This window comes from Psammomys obesus, unplaced genomic scaffold (genome assembly GCF_907164565.1).
Source record: "Psammomys obesus unplaced genomic scaffold, mPsaObe1.curated_primary_1811, whole genome shotgun sequence".
Taxonomy (NCBI): domain Eukaryota; kingdom Metazoa; phylum Chordata; class Mammalia; order Rodentia; family Muridae; genus Psammomys; species Psammomys obesus.
In genome coordinates, this window is record NW_026588368.1 from 3,324,350 (window position 1) to 3,349,389 (window position 25,040).

The 25,040-nt window shown below is 47.1% G+C and overlaps 1 protein-coding gene across 1 annotated transcript in view; it reads right to left on the bottom strand.

The window, feature by feature from the left end:
* Window positions 1–22,230: 22,230 nt before the first annotated feature.
* The window catches only part of Bms1 (BMS1 ribosome biogenesis factor), a 36,277-nt gene continuing 33,467 nt past the window's right edge, over window positions 22,231–25,040 (bottom strand). Inside the window, exons 22-23 of the mRNA XM_055604264.1 lie at window positions 23,183–23,344; window positions 22,231–22,769 (exon numbers count right to left, since the gene is read on the bottom strand). Coding sequence (XP_055460239.1) covers window positions 22,545–22,769; window positions 23,183–23,344 — 387 coding nt within the window. The 3' untranslated portion in view covers window positions 22,231–22,544. The remainder of the gene's footprint in view (window positions 22,770–23,182; window positions 23,345–25,040) is intronic.

The window sequence follows — 25,040 nt, forward strand, 5'->3', positions numbered from 1 at the left end:
TCTGTCAGCTTCCTGTGCTTCCTGTCTGCTTCCATGCCATCCCCAACATCATGGACTCTCCCTCTAGAACCATAAGCTAAAATAAACTCTTTCCATAAGTTGCTTTCAGTCATGGTGTTTGTTTGTTTGTTTGTTTGTTTTTATCACAGCAACAGAAAAGTAGCTAATACACATAATAAGAAACTGTAATTTGAAGTCAGGTGTGGTGGCACCTGACTTTAATCCTAGCACTCAGGAGGCAGAGACACATTCCTGAGTTCAAGGCCAGCCTGGTCTACAGAGTAAGTTCCAGGACAGCCGACATTACACAGAAAGGCCCCGTCTCAAAAAAACAAAAACAAGCAAACCCCTGCTGTTCATGACATAAAATAGTCTTGAGTCATTTGTTAGCACCTCGTGGCATTCATGGTACAGATTACCCATGTTGGTGTTGAGAAGCTGACTGATGGATCAAGGATGAATAGCCAAAAGCCTTATAGATTCATGATGGGTTTGATTGATTCTGAATTCTTTTTCAGCAGCTTCACATTACAGAATCCTTTCCTGTCGACAGTTTTTACAGTTTTAGTGATCACACCCCATATTCCGTTACGACGCCTGCTTGGGGTCATGACTCACAGTTTAAGGAGCGGGGTACTAGAAACAACCACTCTTATCATACACACAGGCACACTGTTTTTTTTTTTTTTTTTTTTTTTTTTCTGAAGGACATTTAAGGAAGGAACCTGCAGCAAATCTTTCGTAATGACTTATAGTAATTGCTTCACCATCAATGGATGTTCAAACCATTAAATGAAGAAAATTAGGAAGTAGATAAGTAATAGAGATTATTTATAAATCTTAAAGTGGAAAAAAGATGCCTGCATCATGGAAAACTCTGGCAGGTACTACCTTGTTCGACTCACAGTTAATAACACATAACAGGACAAGTCAGTGTCAATTATTTCCCTAAGAAAGACATAGTGTCACCTAAGTGTGCACCCTAAATCTAATCATGAAAGAACATCAAACTGAAATAAAACACATTCCATCCTACAGAACTGGCCTGGACTGCTCAGCACTGTCAAAAAGTTGATGTGAAGTTAGATAATTACATTAGTTTGCATAAGTGAATGTCCTTGTTTTTAAAAGACAGGATGGAATTCTTGGGAATGATTGTGATGTTTGTAATTTTTTTTTTCTCTAATGAGTCAGAGAAGGAGGGAGGGAGAGAAACAGAGAGGGAGAAAGGGACACAGAGAAAGGAAGAGTGAGGAAAAGAGGGAGGAGAGGAAGGATGAGAAGAAGAGAGGGAAAGGGGGAGGGAGAAAAAGAACACTGACTAGGGACCTTTGGCATAGGTTGTCAGAGATGAACCTTGTCAGTCTTGTTAAGCTTTGTGAGACAGGGTCTCACTATGTAAACCAGGCTGGCCTGGAACTCATAGAGATCTACCTCTCAAGTGCTGGAATTGAAGGCATGCACCACCATGCCCATCCTTGTTAATCTTAAAGCCCAGACAGGCACTCCAGACTCACAAGCTATTTGGTGTTTGAAGGAAATGCTCACAGCAGCCAGGGGGCTAGAAACAAGACAAGAGGCATCTGAAATAGCCTACCACTGTAATACCCGCCTGCCAGAGATGACCATACTCTACAGAAACACTTTAGCTATCAGACTACAACAATGGATGCTAAGGAAGAGAAATTTCCCCTAAGGACCTCACATTGGAAGAAGAAAAATGCTAAGGCTTGGAGACAGACAGAGAAGGAACCTGTCTTCCAGAAACAGATCCGTGGAGTTTTAACAGGTTACCGGACTACCTTACAGGATGGAACTTAGGCTCAGGCAGTGGTGATCGACAGTGGACGGGACCGAGAGGTGACTGGACTGCTTAGATGTACCTGGCCCTGGTCCTCTCGTTAGGCTGATATCACTCTGGGACTCTCGGGATGGGACGGTGGAGGTCATTGCCCTCTTAATTCTTTCCCCAGTTGTGGCCATGTTGAATAAATCTCCTTTTCCACCTTTGACTAATTCAGCAGTTTTAATTGACTTTAATTGGCCAAACTTGGCTGCTTAGGGTGAAGTTTTTGAGCCAAGTTGGGTAACAATATGTTGACCCAGATGGGACAAAAGACACAGTCTTGGAGTGTCTGCTAGTCTGCCTTTCACAGCAAGCTGACCCTGAACAGAGAGAGAGAGAGAGAGAGAGAGAGAGAGAGAGAGAGAAAGGTTCAGTAACTGATTTTCCTCTATCCATTTCAGCTGGCAGGAGCTGATTTTTTTCCTTTTTTCTTTTTCTTTCTTTCTTTTTTTCTTTTCTTCCTTCCCTTCCTTCCTTCCTTCCTTCCTTCCTTCCTTCCTTCCTTCCTTCCTCTGTGCTTTGTGATGTACAAAGACAAGTAGTTGAACTTTATTTTGGATTCTTGATGCAGGCTAACGCTTGGGGAGTTTCTTCCTCACCAGTGTAGCTCACCTTTTGCTTGCTCCTCAGTCTTTTGGTGACTGGCTTTCTGGTTCCCTGCTGTGCTTTTTGGGCTACTACACCATTTGCAGAACAGGCTCTGTCAATCAGGAAGCTCTTTCATTTGGGGCCTTTGCTGTGTGACAGGAAAGGTTGGGGTGCCATCAGGTTCTATACAACCATCCCTGATGAGGAAAGGATGCTAAGCAATTTTCTGCTGTGATGTGTGTGATGACGGTGAAAATACCACCTTTTAAAATACCTCCTAGTGGGGCTGTAACTGACTAGTCCCTTACAAATTCAAGACAGTAACGAGGCAAAATCAGTCTCAGCCCCTAAAGTGCCTAAGGATGCCTGAGTAAGAGATTCCTGGCCACTCCTGTTTGACATTTCTTTCTTTTAAATTCATTGTGCACTGAAAACCAAGGTTGTCGGCATGCCCTTTCGAAGTTAGTTTGAGTGGCATGTGTGAACAAACACGGAGCTTTTCGGGCTACACAAGAGATAATACTTTTGCATCTGTTTTCTTCTCCTCTTTCCTCCTTCAAATGCAAAGCTAGCTAACATGCAAAGAAAATCAAGACTAAAAGGAAAGCTAGATTTTAGTTGGGGTGGCTACAGGTCTATGTAAGAATTAACTAACGGAAATGGTAATGGCACGCTTCCTGCATGGTAGAGTGAAACCGAGGCTTTCAATAAGAAAAACAGGAAGAAAAAAAATCGTATTACAGAATTTACAGAGCTAGCTAACATCCGAAATGGTGGCCTATATTGATAAACATATTTCTAAATAATATAAATTAAACTTTTGTTAGGCTATTTCTGTAGTTTCATGATAAATATAACACTTTTGGTAGGGCCAAGATACATAGAAAATAGATTTGTCCATTTATCAGATTGTTAAGTTAAATTTCTTTGGGTTTTTAAATGAAAGTTACAGGAAATATAATCCTCACCACCAGAGACTCTGAGGATATTATATATATGGTAACTTACTGTTCAATAAAAAGGCCTATTCCATTAGGTCCTACAAAATAGTATAAACCAGTACCATGTCTAAAGGGTGACTGAATCAGAAGATGTGCTCTAATAAGTGCTCAAAGTTATCTCTATACCACATGTTGCTAGGCAAACCTAGTAATTTTAGCATCTGTATGCATGTAGAGATACCTTTGCATGATTTCTCAGCCTTGATCTATTTAAAATATACATAGCTTGTCAACATAAAAGTGGGCTAATTTTGCTATTGGTATGATTTCTAAGACATAGTACATTTGTTATAAATAATATTTCAAATTAGATCACTTGGTATCAGGAATCAGATTGATGCTCAGACAGTGCTGGGTCAGGGGTTGGCAGGACCACACCAAGGCTAGGACCACACCTAGCCTTCCTGGACATGCACAGAAGCCCTGGTGTTCCACACCATGAGGGTAATTTTAAGACGTGGAATTGCAGACAGAGAGCATCAAGCTGCGTGGAGCAGATGTTAGGAAATAATCCACTGCTGCTGTTCTCTGATACTGTCTATTACCCCGGAGCAAGCAGGGCACAGATCTGTAATGAAAGTCTGAAATCAAACCATTCATCTGGAAAGAACAGAAAATGCTGCACAATCACATCCCAAACTCCAAAGCCCTTCTCCACCCACTAAGAGCAAGAGACCAAGAGAATCACAGACCCACAGGACACCCTATGGGAGCTGCCCTGAGCTGAAACCATGGAGCAAGCAAACCCAAGCGAAGACTGGACACAGGCAGCCTGAGCCCCGGCAGGAAAACTATTTGCAGAGGTAAATGAAACGCTCGCTGTGGTGGGCCCTCAGCATCTGAAACACACAAAAGCAGGTCCATCCAGAACACTCAGAAGGCAGGAATAGCTGATGCCAAGCGTCCCGAAGGCACGCACACATGACCATGCCCGCGTGCACCATAAGAAGGCAAGGAAACATGACTGCTAGAATCAAGATCAGCCATTAACTACTCATACCATATCCATCTGTGGCTGTGTCCCTTCCACCTTCATAGCTGACTCTGCACACAGGCCTCAGGCTAACAGACTCACCCCCCCCCACACACACACACACCACAAACCACCACCACCACCACTTAGAAACCTGAGACTTCAGCGCATACTTCAGACTTCTCTTTGATTTCACGGTATAGCACCTCACTTTCCTGTGAAACCCTTAGGGAAGGACTGCTCCTGCTTTGCCACGTCGGCCTGAACTCTCCTCAGAGCCTCCTGCCATTCTTCTGCCTTCCTGCCTGCCTGTCTGTCCATGGAATTAATAACTTCTAACAAATCTCTTACCCCAGAGGACAATCTGTCTTAGTGTCCTCCTGGAACCCCAAAGCTGAAGCCTTTCAATGGCTCCTCTGAAAATCATCAGTTTGATATTTGAGGTATGAATTGGATAAAATATCTGACAAATAATTTGAAAAAAAAATTATAGAGAGACATGCAATCAAATTAAAGAAGATGTGAATAAACTTCTAAATGAATGCAAAGAGAGTGCAAATAGTGAACTGGAATAAAGGAGGTTGATACAAGCTAGGAAAAGGAAATTAAATAGAGAGAAATGCTTACAAATTTTGAAACTTAAAAAAAAAAGGTTAATCAAATTAAAAAACAGTGGAAAGTTTTACTAATAAAACTGACCAAGTAGAGGCAAAGTATCAGGACTTAAAGACAAGATCAATGAGTTAAAACACTCAGATAATTATTTTTAAAATTTATTTAGGTAGTTATTCACTTTGCAACCCAATTGTAGCCCCGTTCCTCCTGTCTTCCCAGTCCCATCTTCCCTTCCTCTTTCCCCTACTCCCCTTCCTTATCCTCAGAAAAGGGGAACCCACTCCCACTAATCCACCCCAACATAGCAAATGGAATCATGGCATCAGGACTGAGCACATCCTCTTCCACAGTGGCCTGGCAAGGCCACCCCACCAGGGGGAAGTGATTGAAAAGCAGGCAACAGAGTCCATTTCAGAGACAGCCCCTGCTCCCCTTACTAGGGAACCCACATGAAGACCAAGCTGTCCATCAGGGAAATTATGTGTAGGGAATCTAGGTCCAGTCTATGCATGGTCCTTGGTTGGTGCCTCAGTTTCTACAAGCTCCCCTGGGTCCAGATTAATTGGCTGTGTTGGTCTTCTTGTGGAGATCCTGTCCCCTTCTGGGTTCTTCCCCTACTCTTCCACAAGGCTCCCTACGCTCCACCCAACGTTTGGCTGTGAGTTTCAGCATCTGTTTCAATCTATTGCTGGGCAGAGCCTCTCAGAGGACAGCTATACTTGGCTTCCATCTGGGCTTTCTGGATGAGTCCTCTCAGTCCCTCACTATGTGCTGCCCTTCCCCAGTGCAAGCCCAGCAAAATTCCACACTCTGAAGCTTCCTGGGTGAATTGCCTCAGTTTCCCGCCACATGTCACCTTCCCACGCTGACAGAGGAAAAGAGACATACTTGTTAGCTTTTGAGGTGAGTCCTTTTAGTCCCTCACTCTGAACCTTGTACTAGCAGGTATCTATGAAGCTTTTTGGAGAGTCTCGGATATGTTACCCCCTGCCCTCCCAGCCCCCAAACCTTGCCCCAGGACCTTACCCAAGCTATCACACACACTGCCACTGAGACCCTATTGACAAGCTGAGCTGAAATCACTACAGTCTCTATAATATGAAATAAACACTGAGCATCTGAAGAACTTAACAACATACTTCCATACCTAATCTTAAATCAACCCGAGTTTGGGAGGTAGCCAAAACAGGACCAATCTCCCTCCCAATATAGGAGGTGGATGATAAACTCATATCAGACACAGAGCTAAGTGCCCATACCCAGGTCCCATTGCAAAACCACAAATAAATGAAGGACCAAATCAATATGCCCTCCCATAAGACCCACCAGTCATGGAAGTTACCAAAACGAATCTCAGAAAACAGAGTTTGAAAGAACAATTATGGGCTAGGTCTGGCTACACACATCTTCAATCCATCACTTCAGAGGCTGAGAGAGTTGCCCAGGTCAACTAGGGCTACATAGTAAGACCCCATCTCCCCAAAAAAATCAAAGAACAATTACAATGATGATTGAATAATTCAACGAGTTTAAAGATGACAAAAACCCCTGAATGAACTTAAAGAGGATGGGTATAAAGAAAACACAGATGGCTGAATTAAATAGCAAAGGCAACCAGGATTTAAAAAGTGAATTCACTAAAGAGAAGCACTGAAGAAAATTCAGGGTGAAATGAAGATGGAGATGAAAATCTCAATAATCCAATTAAAAAAAAAAAAAAAAGAAACTCAGTGGAAAAATCTTCCAAGCAGAGTGAATCAAAAAAACACAGAATATCAGGACTTGAAGACAAAGTAGAAGAACTAGTCTGTTCAATCAAAGAAACTGGTAATTTAAAAAAAGAAACAGATGAAAGGAAAACACAGGAGTTTTGGGACACCATGAAAAGATGAATCTATGGATTTAAGTCACAGGGAAAAAAAAAAAAAAAGACTCCCAAGTACATGGAACAGACCAGATATCAATAGAATTGAAGAAGAAAATCTCACTAAGAAATGACACACCCACTCAGCCACAGAACACCAAATAGAGAGAGGACCAGAAAACAATACACACGAAGTAATAAATAAATTAAACAATTAATTTCCACATTCCACATTTCCTCCCATATCCTCCCTATGGGACAAAGTCCTCTGAGGACTGTAGTCATTTGTTGTAAGTTCCCGATACAGCTGTCTCCTGTGGCTTAGATTGCGCTCTCTGAGACTCTTCTGTCGCAGGGCTCTGGCTTATTTGGCGTTGTGACCTTGGATGACTCCCTTGGGGACATCAGCCACTCTGTTTGTGCAAGCACCACTGCCCGGTGGTACGGCTGGTGCTGCTTCTCTGGGAGACGTGGATTGGATGGGAAACTCTCACTCACCTGGTGGCTCCATGCTCACCACTAGCGCCCCAGGCCAAAGCTGACCCCGGAAAATGTCAGCAAACGGACGCTGCCCCCTGTGCTCCCACAGGGAGCACAGCTTATGCTGTAGGCCACAGCATAAGCTGATGGCCAGACATGTGTGTTTGGACCTTGTGTCGTGTCTGAATTTCCTGCTACAAAGGCAGTCTCTGTCTCTCTGTTCTCAGAGGCTGGTGTCCTTAGGATGGGCTAAACGCTGGCAAGGCGGAGGACAACTGAGAGGCATCTCTGAATCTTCCTCCCATGTCCTTTATGCTCTCAGTAGCCCGGGACCCCCTCTTCTTTATCCCAAAGCATCCATATCATCTTCCATTGTTTCTGGGCTCCCCTTGACCCAAGTATTTCGTGCACTGGGTCAGGGGAGGTTGCTAGCCATGCCGGTAGTTCACTCTTGCCTCTAGCGCCAGAACCTTCCAACTGTCCAAAATGCAACATCCCCTCTTCCCGTAGCTTCCACCATGCCCTGTGCCTCTCGTGACCTCTCAATACTCTTCTGACCCTCAGCCTCTGTCCAACACCCACTTTCTAGGGGCTCTCTCTGGCACCTCGTTCTTTTCTAACTCTCGCTGCCCATCTGCCCCTTGTGCATGCTGCTATCCACTGAAGCTTCACCCGTCCAACTGCGCTCTCTCTCACACACACACACATTTAAACACATAGCCATACTTACATGCACACACCCACCAACTCGCATACAACTGCAGAGCTCACATGCACACACATACAGTGATTGGCATCACCAGGGAGCTAACACAGCGTCTGTTGGTCCTCCAAAGGCCCACCCTCCCGTGAGCTAAGAGACCCTCCCACCAGACCCCATCAGTTCTTTTTCTTCTCTACTTCCCTCGCTGGCATATCATTGCTTAAATGTCTCCTTCCTGAAAAAAAAAAAAAAATGAGAAAGAGGAGGAAGAACAAGAGGAGGGGAAAGGTCAAGAGGCAGAAGAGAAGGAAATGAAGTTTCTCTTCGTCCCAAGTTCCTCCCTGTTCTGGCCCTTCTATTGCAGCAGCAAACTTCTGTGCAGAGCCTGAGATTGTGTACATGCACACACCTGTACACACCTGTACACACCTGTACACCCCTGTACACACCTGCCCCTGGGCTAGCCTGCCCAGTGCTGAGTCACTGCCCAGAGGATTCTTCCGGCTGGGTATGTTCCACTCTTCCCCAACTTACTTGCTCTCGGGAGCTTTATTTTCCTTTGTGCATATATGTGAGCTGTGCACGTGTGTATGTGTGTTCACATGAACTTGGGTACACGTGCGTGTAGGGTGTGTGGCAGGTGTACGCACACGTGAGTGTCGGAAGTTGATTCCTGGTGTCTTCCTCAACTGCTCTCCATTTTTATTTCCTGGGGCGTGGTCCCTAGCTGAGCGCAGAGCTCATCCATCCTAGCCAGTCTAGCTGGCCGGTGTGCTCTGAGGATCTTCTGTTTCTTCGCCTTGAGTGCTTGGATCTCAGGCTGCTGCCACCCTCAACCCCCACAGTGACTGTCCCTGACCCAGTTCCCCAGCTAGCCTCTGGTTCTCCTGTCAACCCCTCTTTGTTGCAGCCCTGGCTCTTCTTGCCTCTGAGCATTCCCAGAGGAGTCATAACATTTGCTGACCAGCTCACTGGGACCCATTGATCCTTGTGCCTGCAGCCTTGCGCCCTGCGTATTTCACTCCTATCCAGATGCTGTCCCCTCCGTTCACCTGAATCTCAGACACAGCAGGCCAGGTCCCTGCGATAAAGGGGCTCCACCCACCCACTCCATAAAGCTAGACTTGCCTCTAGGTCCAGCTTGCATAGCACAGATGTTCTTGTTCATTCCCTCAACCTCCAAGGATCTTCTCTCCCCCCTGCTTCTAAGAGTCTTCTTGAAGCATGATCTTCCCCAAGGCAGATCCTACCATGTTGTTTATACCATCAGGTTATGAACATGCTTGTTGCTCTCTGAGTACTACCTGTTCTCCTGGCCTCTTTTTCTTATGCTACACCCTGTTGTAGTATTTATTTTCCTCTAGAGGGCTATTCTATGACCCAGCTGTCTCCCCCAATAATTGAGACAGAGACTTTAAACTAGTCTGGCTACCTCCCAGCTACATTCCCCCCAAGTTCCTTGTCAATAAGTCATCCTGTCGGGGCTGGATCTTCTCCACTGGGCCATGTCCTCTTTCTCTATCCTCTTCCTTCTCTCCCTCTCCCTCCCTTCTTCCTGGCCTCTTGGTCCCTACCTGAGACCTCGAGTCTGGGAACTGTGCTTGCTGTCCTGTCTGCGGGGGGCCTTCCAGTGGGGACTGGTGCCTCTCTAGATCTCTTGTGTTCTATGGACTTGCTGAGCCAAGGGAGGTGAGGTGGGCGGAAACGATATGGTCAGGTCATGCCCAGGCGACCCAGGTAAGGAAGGGGTGGCATCTTTTGGCCCAAGCCGTAGCCATTACCCTTTCTGAACTTTCTCACTTGCCTGCCATCACTACCTGCCTCCCCCGAGAACAGGCACCCAGGAAGGCCAACACGGCCTGGCCCATACTAGACCTTGGTGGTCAGCATTTATGGGAAGAATGAAAAGGAAAGATGCGTGCACCCACGGGTTTCTTATTCCAGTCCAAAGATGTCAGAGACTTTTTTTTTTATTTTTATTTTTTCTGTTTTGCTTTCTCTCTGACGGGGCATGGTTGGCCATCATCACAGCTGTACTAGTCAGAATTTCCCAAGAGGAACAGAGCCGCTAGGAGATGTGGACATGTCTTAAAACTTGTATTATGGGCGTTTCTCACATAGTGATACAGGCAGAGAAGTTCCAGAGCTGATGGCCCGCAAGCTGGAGACCCATGACAGGAGGCGATGTGGGTTCAGCACCAGGACAGCTGATGTCATAAATCTCCATCCCTAGGCAGAAGAGCCATGCTGCGACCCAGATGGGGCAGGATGGGAGAGAATCCCCATCCCTCTTCCCTAAGGAGGCCCTCAGCAGACTGTGGGGGCCTTGCTGAAACCCCTCACAGACACATTCAGAATCCTGGTGAACCCAGGGGTCACATGGGCCAGTGCTGATGGCATAGTCAAGCACCTTGTCACTAGCCTTCATGCTTGGGCTCACCTGCCTTGACCATGTTAGCTGCTGAGACTGGACAGACACCTCTTTAGTCAGGTCCACTAAAGACCAAGACATGCGACCTGGCCGCCAGGCACAGTGCCACGTATTCCTGGCTCACAGGGCCAAGTGGACAGCGACAACTATTGAGAGAGAACATGAGATTTTAACCCAGGGTCAGTAGCTTCAAAGCTCCCAGCCCCTGGCCACAGGCTCTCCAGGGAAACTCATGCTCAGTGCACTCTTCGGCTCCGTTGCCTTCTGACACAAACAAGGACATCGCCAAGCTGGGTGTGCTCAGTCCCGAGACAGGCAACATCCTTAGGGACCCTCCCATGTCTGCCGGACCCCTGCAGTGAAGGGTTTATATGTATGCATTACCCTTCTTCATCTGGGTGAGTTGTGCCAATTCACAACATAGCACAAGCATAACCAAGCCAAACATCTTCACAGCTAGTCAATGATGGTTACCTTATGTAACTATATCACATTGATATTTACTTGGAGGCATGAATTACACACACAAGCACACAAGCACACACACACACACACACACACACACACACACACACTGCATCCACCTCACTTCACATTTGGGAGCCTGGATTGTTTTTTTATGAGAAGGCTGAGGAAGACAGCAGCACCAGGCCTCAATGATTTCTTAAGGACATGTCTCTAAATGATTTAATCTCTTCCTGAGACACTGCCCATGAATTGATGACCTTTGCTTTTCCTCTCTCTTGTCTGATGAGCAATGGCCGTTCTGACAAGCCAGTAAATTTTTCCAATTGCATCCACTGAGACTTTTTTTTAAAACATGATGAAGTGAAAGTGCTTTATTGGGAAGCGCTCTGCACCCACCCCCTCACTTAGCCCCGGGGGTGGGGCTGGGGGTGGGGGAGAAGAAGGACAGGCTGGTGGCAGTGATCTGGAGCTGAGCGGGAGGGAGACTGTTAAACAAATGCAGGTACCTTCCAGTTGGTGACTCATGCATAAAGGAGGCTAGAGTCAAGGAGAGAGGGAGATCGAGTGAGAGAGAGAGAGAGAGAGAGAGGGGGTCACCTTCCTAAGGCATACCAGGCTCTGCAGCCGCAGGGCCAGCAGCAGGCCACCGCTGGTCTCTTCCTACCCAAACCCCTCCTAATCAGCCATCTAGGGAAGTCCAGAAGGCTTTGCAGAAATCTGGGTAAGACCCTACTACATGCCAAACAGCCACCACCACCGACTGTGGATCTGTGATCCAGGCCCACAGCAAACTCACAGCTGCTGGGAGGAAGGATTGGTGGAGGAGACAGGGCAGGTACAACATCAGAGGGAGCGTGACAGAGGGAAATAAGCTGATGGGACAATGCAGAGGGAGAAGGACACAGTAGGTGTCCTTCTAGGGAACCAAGGGGGCCTCCATTGGCTGCCTAAGAGTCCAGGAACCCCGTCCCACCCCTTTGCGGACTCTGCAGCTGTAGGACACCCCTACCCCCACTGGGCACATTCCTCCCGCTCCTCCCGCTCCTCCCGTCCTTGGCTGAGATGGTCCTTTGGTTCAACCAGGAGGCGAAGGCTGCTGACTTTGGCACCGCACGGTGCTGGTGCCCCAAGCTCTTCACTTCTGGGAGAAAGCAGCCGGAATGAGAACTGAGCACTGCTCGGTATATCCAGGCACTGACCACAAATGCCTGAGACCTGCCCCAAAGACCGCTCCCATCCAGGCCAGACAGTGCCAAGGGCGGCCTCCCAATCTGAGTGGAGGTGCCAAGAAGATACACCTGTGCATGAGAAATAGGGCCGTTGCCCCCCTCCCTTCAGAATTACCATGACCCACAGCCTCTCCAGAGACACTGCCATAACCTATCATTGACTCATTATGTTAAAATCTATTTTCTGTTTTATTGATGTTGGAGTGTGCGTGTGTGTGTGTGTGTGTGTGTGTGTGTGTGTGTGTGTGTGTGCGCGCGCAAGCATGCAAGCATGCACATAATGGTGCACAAAGGCCAACTTGTAGAAGCTGGATATTTCCAACTCCTATGTGAATGCCAGGAGTCAGACTAACCTGTTTGGTGGTAAGGGGCATTACGCACTGAGACATCCTAACAGCCATGTTTACTCATTGCTTCTGTCCAGCCTCCTTCCAGAAAGGATGTCCTGCAATTGTCGATCATGAAGTGCAAAGACTGAACGAAAGTCTCCTCTGATGAAAAGCCAACACAGAGCAGGGGCTACGCCAGAGAAACAGCCAAATGGAGCAGATCTGCTGTCAGCCTAAAATGATACTGAGTTTCCTGGAGGCCAAAGCGAAAAGGAAATCCATGGCTAGAAGCTAGCATCATCTGTTGAGAAGAGCCGATGTTCCCCAGCACCTATCAGGGTGTATTACTGTTGCTAGACCCTGAAGATACATCCTTTATGTGACTTAGTTTCATCTTAGCATGCTCAGAACACCATGTTAGGTCCTGGTCCTCCGACACATTTTATCACTTAGTAGCTAACTCAAGCCTGAGTTTTGTCAGAAACGTATAAATGTCACAGTCACAACTGCTGGTTCAGTTGTGTTAGCTTTCATCCCATGGTGGGTACAGACAGGGGGAAGGAGTGTGGCAAGAAATGAAAACGCAGGTTCCCTTCCCTGGCTAAGAGCGGGTGGTGATGTCGGGATTCTGTACTGAGACACAAAAGGACACAGGCAGGTAGCAAAACAAGGAGAGTCGCCAGCTTTGAAAACTCCCTGTGAACCAGCTGTCAGCCAGAGGCCTGGCTGGAACACAGATCTCAAAGGTGCCTGCTCTGTCCTTAACCAACACCCCCTTTTCCTCTTAGAGTGCAGGATCCACGTTTTCTGTGTCTCCTGGGACTGGTCATCTGCGGCAGGTCACCCGGGCTGATTTAGCCTCCTGGAGCTAAATTATCCTCCAGTTACCAGGGGTGACAGAGCATAAGAGACAGGATCAATCTAGGAGCCAAGTGACAAGCAGAGAGAAGTTTAGAACTTTGGTTTCTTAAAAAATCAAAACAAAATGACAAAACCCACGGCAATGTTATTAGAATGTTTTCGTTTTAGTCCCAGGTGTGGGGATATGGGGCTGCTTCGCAGAAGCTGACTCTAATTTATTTGCCTCACATTCTAGCAGAGGCGTGGTTTTGCCAGTTGCAGAGAGTTTCTGGAATTCTGGAGACTTTTCAGAGGGTATGTAAATGCTGGAGCCAGTGGACCTATGCCCCAAGAAGGCCTGCAGGGACCAGGGGACCCCAATAGGCATCCCCTTGTCTTTGCCTTGCTCATAGGAACCCACAGGGAAACACCCAGTTGCAACAGGGAGTAAAGAGGCCCTGACTTTACTGCCCAGCCCCACAAGGGAGAGGAACACTGTGCCCAAATGGCCACAACAGCCACGAGGATGCAGAAGGAGAAGCATCTTCTGTCTTCAAGGTCCCTCTGCGTGCTCCCTATGGTGCTGCCAGTGCCTGGAGGATATGCTTCCGTCCCTTTGTGGCCCAGCTTCCCTCACTCTTGCTGGGAAAGCCGAGCTCACACCCCGCAGCTGGGTGCACGGCCCTTCACTCACACACACACACACCCCCCGTACTATCCACTTGTCCCTGTGCTTATCGCTGCAAATGAAGCCGTCATTTCTAAAGCCAGTCGGGGAGCTGACTGAGTCGGGAAACTTGAGAAGCAGGTGCCTCTCCTTCATCCCCTGGAATGCTCCTGTCCAGTCCACCAGCTCCTACCTGCTTTGGATGCCTGTTGAAGGCCAGGACGATCCTGGCGAGAAATCCTGGAAATTAACACAATCCTCAGAGTCTGATTACAACTCATTATCCTAATGGAGAGAGTTTCTGGACATTTCCCAAGTCTCTTGTCTTAAAGTGTTCCATTAAGGACCTAACTTTAATAGAAGATGACCGCTGATTCTCTTTGCTCAGTGTTTTTTTGGTTTTTTATTTTGTTTTTTTGTTTTGTTTTGTTTTTGTGTGTGTGCTTGTTGTTGTCGTGTTTCTAAACGAATGAAGCTCAATCATTCCGAATAAAACCGGAGCCAAAGAGAAGAGGTAGACCGACAAGCATGGCTGGTGGAGTCAATCTGGACTCTTCCCATCTTGTATCCAGCTGGTCCCTGGGGGCGCCGGGCCCTTCCTGTCTAGAGAAAAGCTGTGAGCATGGAGAAGCGTGCACGCCCTGGGAGCCGGCCAGGCTGCCAGCAAGGCAGCTGAAGTCTTGAGAAAACTTCCTGATTGCATTAACAAGGTCACACCAGCAGGACCTAATCAAATCCCCCTGGAGAGGGCGGCTTCTGGAAAGGCTGCTGCTTCCACATGGCAGAATGGGGGCCACCAGGCCCAAACGCAGCAGGAGGGAGGCTGTGCTGGGAGTCTCACTGCCTCACCCGGACTGAAGGGGCACACGAGCCAGGAGGCAGTGCTGGTCCCGTGGCCCAGGACCTTTTCCTCCCAGAGTACATGAAGACACTTGGCAAGCCAGGGCCCCTGGTGAGCACGTCTCCCGTGCAGATCAGGGGGTGCCTTGGGAGGCCACTGGGCTGCAGAGGGCAGGCTCTGAGTTACCTGCAAGGGCTCCTGCTCCCCTGTATTCACTCTGATAAGGAAGAGCTCCTAAGGGCGCTATGGCTGGAGACACACACACACACACACACACACACACACACACACACACACACGGTCACATAACAGATCCTGCATATCAGATCTTTACATTACAGTTCATAACAGTAGCAAGATTACAGTTATGAAGTAGCAACGGAATAATTTTATGGTTGGGGGTCACCACACGTGAGGAACCGTATGAAAGGGCTGCAGCGTTAGGAAGGTCGAGGGCCACTGATCCAGCACCTTCTCCTTATCCCCTGTCCAACAGAAGAAAGGCTGCTCAGCTTCTCTTTGGCTCAGTTTCTTTAACTATGCAGCATTAGGGATGCGCCGAGGTTTAAAACAAAAGGGCATGGAAGTCGTGCCTTGCCTAGGACAAAAAAAAAAAAAAAAAACAACGCTCCAACAGATGACAGGAGGCGCCCGAACTTTCTTAGCCCAGAAGGGAATCTCCGATCTGCCTTTTCCCTTTACAGTCTCGGAATACTTGAAACTGCGCTCCTACTAACAAAAGACCAGGGGATACACCCAAGTATATCTGTGCCAGTGTTTCTAAGTCTCCGCTAAGAACACATTTTTCCCCCTTGAAAGTTCCCAGGAACCTATGTCTATTCCTAGGCATCAACTGTAACAAGATTACATATTGGTGACAATACAAGGACGGATACAGACATGGCAGACTGGATGCCCCCTAACGTTCATGAAGTCTGCTTCCTGAGGGGCCCCAACAGGCTTGATCTGGGCCTGAGCTGGGACCCCTATGGCTCTGCTAGTTCATGCTGTGCTCCAGTGGGTTTTCCTACCTCCTGGGACCCCTGGAATTCTTGACCAACCGGCAGGTCCTTGTTGCCTTGAAGGTCTAGGCCTATTTTCCCTTCCCCAGACCAATGTGGTGGATAGCTCTTTGTGTCCAGGGCAGGGTACCAGTTGCTGCTTCACCTACGCTTTCCCCTTCCCTGGTTCAGGAACTCTCCTCAGCCTCCCCGGCACAGAGGGGAGCACACCCCCACACCCCAGCCCTGCAGCCTCTACTGGGTCCTTAGGCCCTGAGCAGCCCACGCTTCCGGTCCGTGTCCCTCCCGCTGCTTCCTGTGATCAGCCCAAAGCAACTACCCTAAATCGCCCTAAGGATTGAACACAGGGCCTGACGTTTGCCAAGCAAGCGCTGTACCACTGAACTATGACCTTCATTATTTATTTACACATCTGTTCATCTCGCTTAAAAATTTAATCCACCTGGAGTTTATTTTAAGGCCTCGAACAGAGGAGCGACTTCATGCCCGGTGCTAGGGCCTACCAATGGATGCCTTGGGCCAGAACATGGGCAATGATCGTGCGCTCTCGTTCCAGGGCGAAATTCTGCAATGGCCGCTTCCCTCTCCCTCCCCTCAAGTAGAGAATGAAACCTAGTGTCTCTATAAATAAATCCTTACACCCCCAAACACGACCCTTAGGAGGCATCTAGGCAGCGGCTTCTCCCTTAGCTCTCTGCCAACTTCAGCATACTTCCTCCCAACTTGCTTGCCCTTCTTCCTGGCGTTACCCTGCGGTGCAGGCACACAGCTTAGAGAATCCTAGGGCTGTGATAAAACACCATGACCAAAAGCAGCTTGGGGAGGAGAGTGTTGATCACATCTCCACATCTTAGGCCATCACAGAAGCCAGGGAAGGACCTGGAGCAGGGCAGGAACCATAGCAGAAGCCATGGAGGAGCACCAGCTTGCTCCTCATGGCTTTCCTAAGCTCGGGGGAAGCACTGGCCCCTTCAAGCTGGGCCAACCCGCATCACGGTTAATCAAGAAAACGCACCACAGCCTTGTCTACAGGCAGACAAGGGGGCTTTTTTTATTTTTTTCTTCAATTGAGTGTCCCTCTTCCCAAAGGACTCCAGCTGATGTCAAGGTAACATGGCTAGCCAGGACACTCACAGTCACACACATGTGCAGAGAGACACAAACACACACGTGCGTTCCCACAGGCGTGGGCGCACCTTACACCTCATGCTTACTCGTTTATATTTATTCTAAAAACTGATTTTATGTGAAAGAATGTTTGCAATAGACTCAAAGATGTGTCCAAAGTCACAGAGCTACTGACTGGCAAAATCAAAACCCTTTTGTACTTTTGGCTCAACACTGGATGTTTTAAATAACACACTTCTTTCTTAGACAACAAACAAGCATGCAAAGCTCTAGATAAGAGGAGAGAACTCACGTGCTGCAGTCAGCCCTGGGGATATAAACCCTAAACAATCCTAAGTGTCCTGTCTAGCGGTTATTCTTGTGGTCAGGGCTCACTGTATGCCTGGGTCAGCATCCCGGCTGGCCGCAACCATCAGCCTTCAGTGTGAGGGGGCGTCTGATGCGGAGGCCCCGTCAGGCTGGCCTTCCTCTTCCAGGGCTTGCCTATGGCGCCACCTCGTGGCCGCTGCGTCACTCCCAAGGAAGAGGCTCTGATGGGGGGGGGGGGGGGGGGAGCGGGGTTCTTAACCGGCCCCAGAGAGCAGCATGCAGCCTCTCTCTCTCTCTGAGCGTCGCAGCTGCTGCTAATCTCCCATCAAGATGCCAGGGAAGGGGACTCGTGCTTCTTTCTTAACCCCCTGGGAGCTAACGGGGAAAGAAAGGCCTCTGAGTCCGCTAGCCACGTGTGAGCACGTGCGTTTACAGCTGTCTCGCCTGCGTGTTGGACCGCGCACACCTGCAGGTGCTCACATGCAGCTGTACACACATTCACTCCTTCCCTCCCACTCGTACCCGGACACGTGGAATCGACGCTGGTTCCGGCCACCAGGGCGGACTTCAGAGCCACGGCGTATCCCTGGTTCTGCTAATTATATGAAAATCGACGATCCTCAGTGTGCGTCGCTGCCCTGCATACGGGGAGGGGGGGGGGGGGGGAGAGAGGAGTAGGGCGTAGGGCGGGTATCTGGCCAGCTCCCCGCCTGGAAAGCCGACCCAAGGGAACAGTCAACAGCTTCGCTCCCAGTAACCTGGTCACTGCAGCAGAGCTACAGAAGGCACCTCCCTAGGCCAGCCTTCCGGTGCGGTGCTGTTCGGCTAACAGATGTAAATAAAGTTAAAAGAATGGGCAGGGACAGACAGACCTCGCGCTGTGGCCAGGGCACAGAACGCCCAAGTAAAAGTGAATCTAAAGCAGCGGCAGGGCAAGTGGGGACAGAACAGAGCCAGGTGCTAGGGCTATAGAAGAAGGTGGGAAGAGGAGAGCAGCCGTTAAAATGCGCCTGGAAGATGGTGAGGGCTTAGATTGTGTTCTGGGGACAAAGTTAGCTCACTTCCTATCTTCCTATGGGTACCACAAGAAGTGTCACTGTGCTGCCTAGCTTCCTGTCAGCTTAGCACAAGCTATCTGAGAACAGAGAACCACAACAGAACTGGTTAGCATGCCAGGCCTAGAGCTGGCCTGGCACCTGCTGGGCCTCTGCATGCAGAGGATTACTGTTTAAGTGTGCTGGCTGTGCTTATGTCAGCTTGACACGCTAGCTAGAAAGGAGGGACCATTAACTGAGAAAATGCCTCTGTAAGATCTGGCTGTAGACATTTTCTTAGCGATGGGAAAGGGCCCAGAGCATTGTGGGTGGTATCATCCCTGGGCTGGTGGTCCTGGGTTCTGTAAGAAAGCAGGCTGAGCACACAGTGGGAAGCAAAGCAGTAAGCAGCTCCCCTCCATCTCTGCATCAGCAGCTGACTGTCCTGTCCTGACTTCCTTCAATAATGAACATCAACATTGAAGTATGAGCCAAATAAACCCCTTTCCTCCCCAACTTGCCTTTTGGTCTCGGTGGTTCGTCACAGCAACAGAAATCCTAAGACAGTAGGCAAGTCTGTCCTGATTAAGGATGGATGTAGGAAGGCTCACTCCACAGAGGCGTGGTGCCAAGTGGGCAAGTGATAAGTTGTATGAGGGCAGGCTGAGCAAGCCATTATGTAAGCAGCACTCCTCCACGGCCTCTGTACAGTTCCCGTCTCCAGGTTCCTGCCCTGACCTTCCTGAATGGTGGACTACAAGTCCTAAGGTGAAAAAAAGCTCCTTTCCTCCACAAGTTGCTGTGTTTTATCACGAAAACTCTAAGACTATCACTGTTAAAGTAAAATTGTGTGAATTGAGTAGTTGGTGTTAGGCATTCAACTGCAAGGTTGGAAACAGTGAAGAAGGTACGTATGAGTATGAGCAGACAAGGACAAGGCAGTTCAGAGAAAGAGTCAGGCTGGGTCTTTTCAGACTCCGGCTGGCATGGATGAAGCCCCGCCCTTTCCCCCATCACATCAAGGCATGCTGCCTTTTCGAATATTTTTATAATGCATTCAATCAGAACAGACTAAAGTGTTAGCTTCTAGAAAAGCTTCCATCCATTCCACTAAGGCGATCACTCCAGACCTCTGTAGACAAGGAATTAGAGATGAGCTAGGCAAGAAGCTGTGACTCAGTTGCTGTGTCTGTTGATGGTGTTAGAGGTAACTTCAGGGTCATAAAGCAAGCGGCCACTGAAGAGGAAGTTTCTTGTTGTGTCATGTGATTGTTTTTTGTTTTGGTCCTAAGTGTGGGATGTGGGAATGTTCCCCACCAAGCCCCCTCCCCCACAGAAAACAGACCCCGTGAAAAGGTGTGTGATCCTTGTCAGCTGGAAACTACCTTGTGCTAGGGAAATGGTTTTTGTGAGCGGGAAAACATCCTTGTGTGGATTATGAGAAGGGATAAATAGAAGCCCACAGTGAGACTTTTTTTTTTTTTATGATACACTTTGCAATGATTCAAATTGCTTTACTGATTTTCAAAGAAACACTGAAAACTTCGTGTTGCTTTGGTGGAGTTTTGCCACTTCTGCAAACTCCTGCTGTTCGGGTAGAATCTAGGCCCTTTTGCTGAGGTACCACTGCTGCTGCTTGCTGCTACTGCTGTGGTTTGCTGCTTTTCTGTTTGACTGGACTGTTGGTATCCTGACAACTGAGACTGGTATATCGCCAAGGAATCCAATGACCCTAATCAGCAGGAAGTAGCTGAAGGAGGAGATTCCCTACGAATCTCCTGGGTAAGGTCGGGGGTTGGAAGGGAGGTAGAGGTGTTTAAGGTGTTTGAAAAATCTAAGCCTACAGGTCACTATTTGAGTCTGGACAAGGGCAAGCTTTAGTCTTGGCTGTGCTCAGGAGAGCCAACACAGAAACACAGGATGTACTTGGTTTTTATTCTAAGGAAAAGTAGCGACTCTTTTTCCCCACTGGGGTGTGACCTCCCAGTCTTATACAGTTGGCCAGTCTAAAAAGAATAAGCACCAAAACAAAGAGGGATGGGCCTGTTATTCAATCGGAGAATGCAGCAGCCTTTGTGTGAAGGTCTGACTGAGTGTGTGTGGAGTGTGTTAAACATTTCTGTGAAAGGTGGGGGAAAATAAAGAGTTTAATTCCTTGTTCTAACCCCCTCCCCCTGCCGCCATCTTCCCTGCAGTGACGGACTGTACCCTCCAGCCACGAGTGGAATCCTTCCAGTTGTTCTTGTCAGATCAATTACAAGAAGAAAAACAACACAAGCCAATGTGGAAATTCTGAGGGTTCCCAGGTGCTGTCTATTCTAATTTCACATTTGGATCTAAGAAAATAACCAGCACTTGGGTTTCCTTGCTGGGGGCCAAATCTGAACTCAAGCTTATTGATCATTCAGCCTTCATGAAAACTGGCTTTGACTGGTAGGCTACAGTGACATTGTAGGTCTTTTGAATTAGTGCAAATTCTTTTGAGCAAATGCAAGTGCAACCGATAATAAAACCAGAAGTTCCACAGCAACTCCATACACTGAGACTCCTTTGAATGAAGGACCTCTTAGTCTGTCCCTCTTATGGTAAACTATTTAAGACTTGTAACTTATAAATAATGGAAATGTCTTTCTCTTGGGTCTGTAGATGGAGAATTCTAAGCACATTTGGGCTGAAGAAAGCTTATCCTTGGCTTAACAGATGATATTGCTTGCTGCACACACTCATATTCTGAAGGAGAAAAACAATGTTCAATCTCATTTGTGAGTGGAAGACCTTCATAATGTCATTACTTACTTAAGAGCCCTGCCTATTAATGCTCTTGAAATGGGGCCAGGGTTCAACATTCAGATCACAGAAGGGGTCCAACATTCAGATCATAGAAGGGGGGTGCCAATATTCAGATCATAGAAGGCAAGTTCCCAGAGGGGCCTATGGCCTTTTCCCAGGAAAAGCATACAATGAAGGAAAGGAAACAATTGAACTTTTAGGGGACTGCTAAGTGTTCCATATTTTTCACAGACACATACACAAAGTGCAAATAAAGCTGGAACAAATCAAGAGTAAAAATCAATGAACTGTGATACCTGAAAACTATTAACAGTAGGAAAAACTGAGCTGAGTTTTACCCTGTGTGAATCTATGGTGATGTGATACACCCATATACAATCAACAATGTATTCATCGTACATTCATACCTGATCTGGTTATATTAATAACTTCAATTACAAACCAATATAGCTAGTCAAGTGTAATGCCGTGAGGATCATCTAAACCAGGACAATGCCCTGGTTTAAAGCTTTTAAAAGCATTTACCTTAGGCCAAGCACGGTGGCACACACCTTTAAATCTCAGCTCTCAGGACAAATAGGCAGGGGGATCTCTGTGAGGTGAGTTCAAGGCCAGCCTGTTCTACAGAGTGGTGAGTTCCAAGACAACCAGAACTACATAGGGAGACCTTGTCCAAAACACCAAACTAAACCAAACTAAACCAAACTAACCAAACAAACTAAAACAAACTAAACCAAACTAAACCAAAACCAAATCAGAAAGTACCCACTTCACCTAGCTATTGTACTAACCCATGAAATATATGAAATAAGAAAAAAACAAAATAATAACAGCAAAAAAACCCACTAGGAACAGTGACCAAAGACTAAGGAGACAAAAACAAACAAACAAACAAACAAAAAAACAGAGAAAAAAAAAAAAAGGCAGCTACAATAATGTACTCTTCACACACAATCCAAAAGCTTGATTTAATATTTTTCCTCCTGGGAAAACTCATGAAGATGGTAGAATAAGCAGTTCATTAGAAGCATGCTGCCATGTATCCACCTCCAAATAAATCACTAGGCTGAAATCAATGGGAAAATAGTTTAATACTTTTATAGCACAAAATAAAGCGAGACAGAGAGAAGCAATGAGTTAATTCACAAAACTCTTAAGTTACCCTTCCATGAACCACGTCTCGCTGCACACCGTGAACAAGCACATGCTTGTTCACACGCCTACTCGGCTAGGCAAAACAAAAAGAGCACACCAGCAATCTTTCCACAGTTCCTCAAGGCACAGCTGGAGCACACGCCCAGTTTCCGCAGGCTCTCACCCTGACTTGCCGCTCTGAAGCCATCACGGCCCAGCTCCGGAAGACGGTCCCTCCATTCTGGAGATACTTCAGCTGTCCTCAGCTCCTCTCAGACTGGATTTCTGACTTCGCTTTTCCTTCTGACCCTGGATCCGGAAGAGCTTCTTCCTCAGGTCCTTCTGCCGCTTCAGCTTCTCCTCTTCCTCCTTCTGCTTCATCTTTACATGCTCCTTGTTGTGCAGGTGTCTCTGTTCTTTGGCCTTTTTCATTTTCTGCCTGTGTATTGTGCTCAGGGCATCTAGCAGAGCCAGGACCTGACAAGACAAAATGGTGAGCATGAGCCAGTCTGAGCCTACCTGCACCTACATGTCAGCACCTCACCACATGGCTCACGGTATCAAATGAGATTTAATCAAAAGTGGAAATTTAGTGAAGATTCATCACAATTTGCATAGGAATGTACGTTATGCATGTATTTTACGTTTATGATAAAGCCACCTACATTTATCAGTGTATGGAACCATATACACCTAGCTAAGTGGTTTCCCAGACAGGTGGACTATGACTAACTCAGGATACTAAATAGCCTCTGGCTGGAGGAATCCAACTTCCAGTTCAAGGGCCCTGCATAAGTCTGGCCTATGCTTTTCAGAATACAGTAGAAAAGACAAGCCCTGCTGAAAGCACTTGTCATAACTAAATGCAAAAAGTCACTTGTGGACAGTACCTTCCTCTCATGAGGTTCACGTATGACGGCTGGTCTCTGCCTGTCCCGTGGCACTTTGCCTGCCTTTGCTTGGTTCTTGGGCTTGTTCTTAAATGGCAGAGCCTTCTGTAAGGCTTTTGGAATGTGCAGTGAATTAAAATGTTTCTTTTGTCTCAGGATCGGCTGAAAAGAAACAAAATAAAACAGAATATCACATATTTAAAGTATAAACTATATGTACTTAAAACTATTATATAAGATCTTCTCACAGATTAACTTTTCTACAAACTCAGCCACACTAGCATCTACTAACTACCAGGAGTCAGGATTCAAATCACCCATTCAATGTAGACAGCTTCAGTAGGCACCTGCTCAGCCAGGCAAAATAGAAAGAGCACACACATTACATTTACAGGTCCAATAACTGAGCCTGCTTAAACAGAGTGGAGCTATGGGTCTTCACCAGAGCACAAGAACACACTCAAAGTTCACCTCAGCAGAGAATTTGGGTTTTGTCTTTGGAAATCTGGGTGGTTCACCTCTAGTGGAACAGTCCAGCTTCTCATTCTGACTATCAACCTTTCTTCCTCAGCAGCCAAAGTTTAGCTCTGATTCCGATGGACTGATGGCAAAATAAGATTTAACTAGCACATTACACATAAGCTATACACTGATTTCTATGTCCAATGACATTGCATGATCTAGATAATCAACCACTCCAGAAATTACTGAAAACAGTAGTTCTTTCTGCAGGAGACAAGCCAAAAGTCAAAAGCAAGTATGTGGAGAACATTTCTGCAGTGTTTCTATTTTCTCTCTAAAGGTATCACCCATGGTACCTTCTAAAGTTTTGGTTAAAGATTTAAATAACTCAGAAACAATTTCTCCAAAGAGGAGGCAGAGCCTCACTGAAGAGGATCTCTGGATGCAGGTCCTGAGGGTCGCTAGCCTGGTCTGGCTCTCCATCACTCTGCTTCCTTACTGTGGATGGCATGTGCCTAGCCATCTCTTGCCATGTCTTCCCCAGCATGATGAATTCCATCTCTTTTTAAAATGTGAGCAAAACCCAACCCTTTTGTGGATATAAACATGTTTTTGTTTTGATCCCAGGTGTGGGATGTGGGGCTGATTCAGATGGTCACCAGTAACACACTATCTGCTTCTTGTGGGCTCTGAGAGGGGCTCTTTGTCAACTGCAGTTAAAATCTAAGGACTCTAGAGAGAAAATATATGTCGGAGGACAGAGAGAAGAGGCAAGAGAAAGAACAAAGCTGCTCCTGCTTCCCCCTTGCTGCTCCTGGTTGCTATTGTGAGACAAGAAGTTAGAAATCTCCTGAAATGAAGAATGGACTGGCTCCAGGAACCTGACAACCCTAACCAGCAAGAAGCAGCTGAAGAAGAACCGCATCCCCTCTCCCACTAACCCTTTCTCTCTCCTTCCTGGTGCTGGGGTGTTGAAAGGGGTTGGGGTGGAGTAGGTAGAAAAAATACCAGAAACGTAAATAAAAGAGTTTTTTAAAGTCCGACAACACAATCCTCCCTCCCTAAGTTACTTCTCCTCAGGTATTTGGTCGTAGCAATGAGTTAAATAAGTAATGGAGCCTGCAGATAAATTTAGAGCATACAAGGGATCCTACACTGAAACCGGGTACATGTGTGCAAACTGGAGCCCACACTATGCCTATCTCACATACCTGAACATTCCAGGTACCCAGAAAAAGAAGAAACATGAATTTTTGAAACAAAAAGAGGAATTAAAAAGCAATTAACAGAATGGCAGAAATGAAATTTCACCTCATTTATACAGCTAAATGAGTTCTCTAAAATACAGATGCTATTACATGCTGCCTAGCAGAGATAGACTTTGGAGTCAAGGACA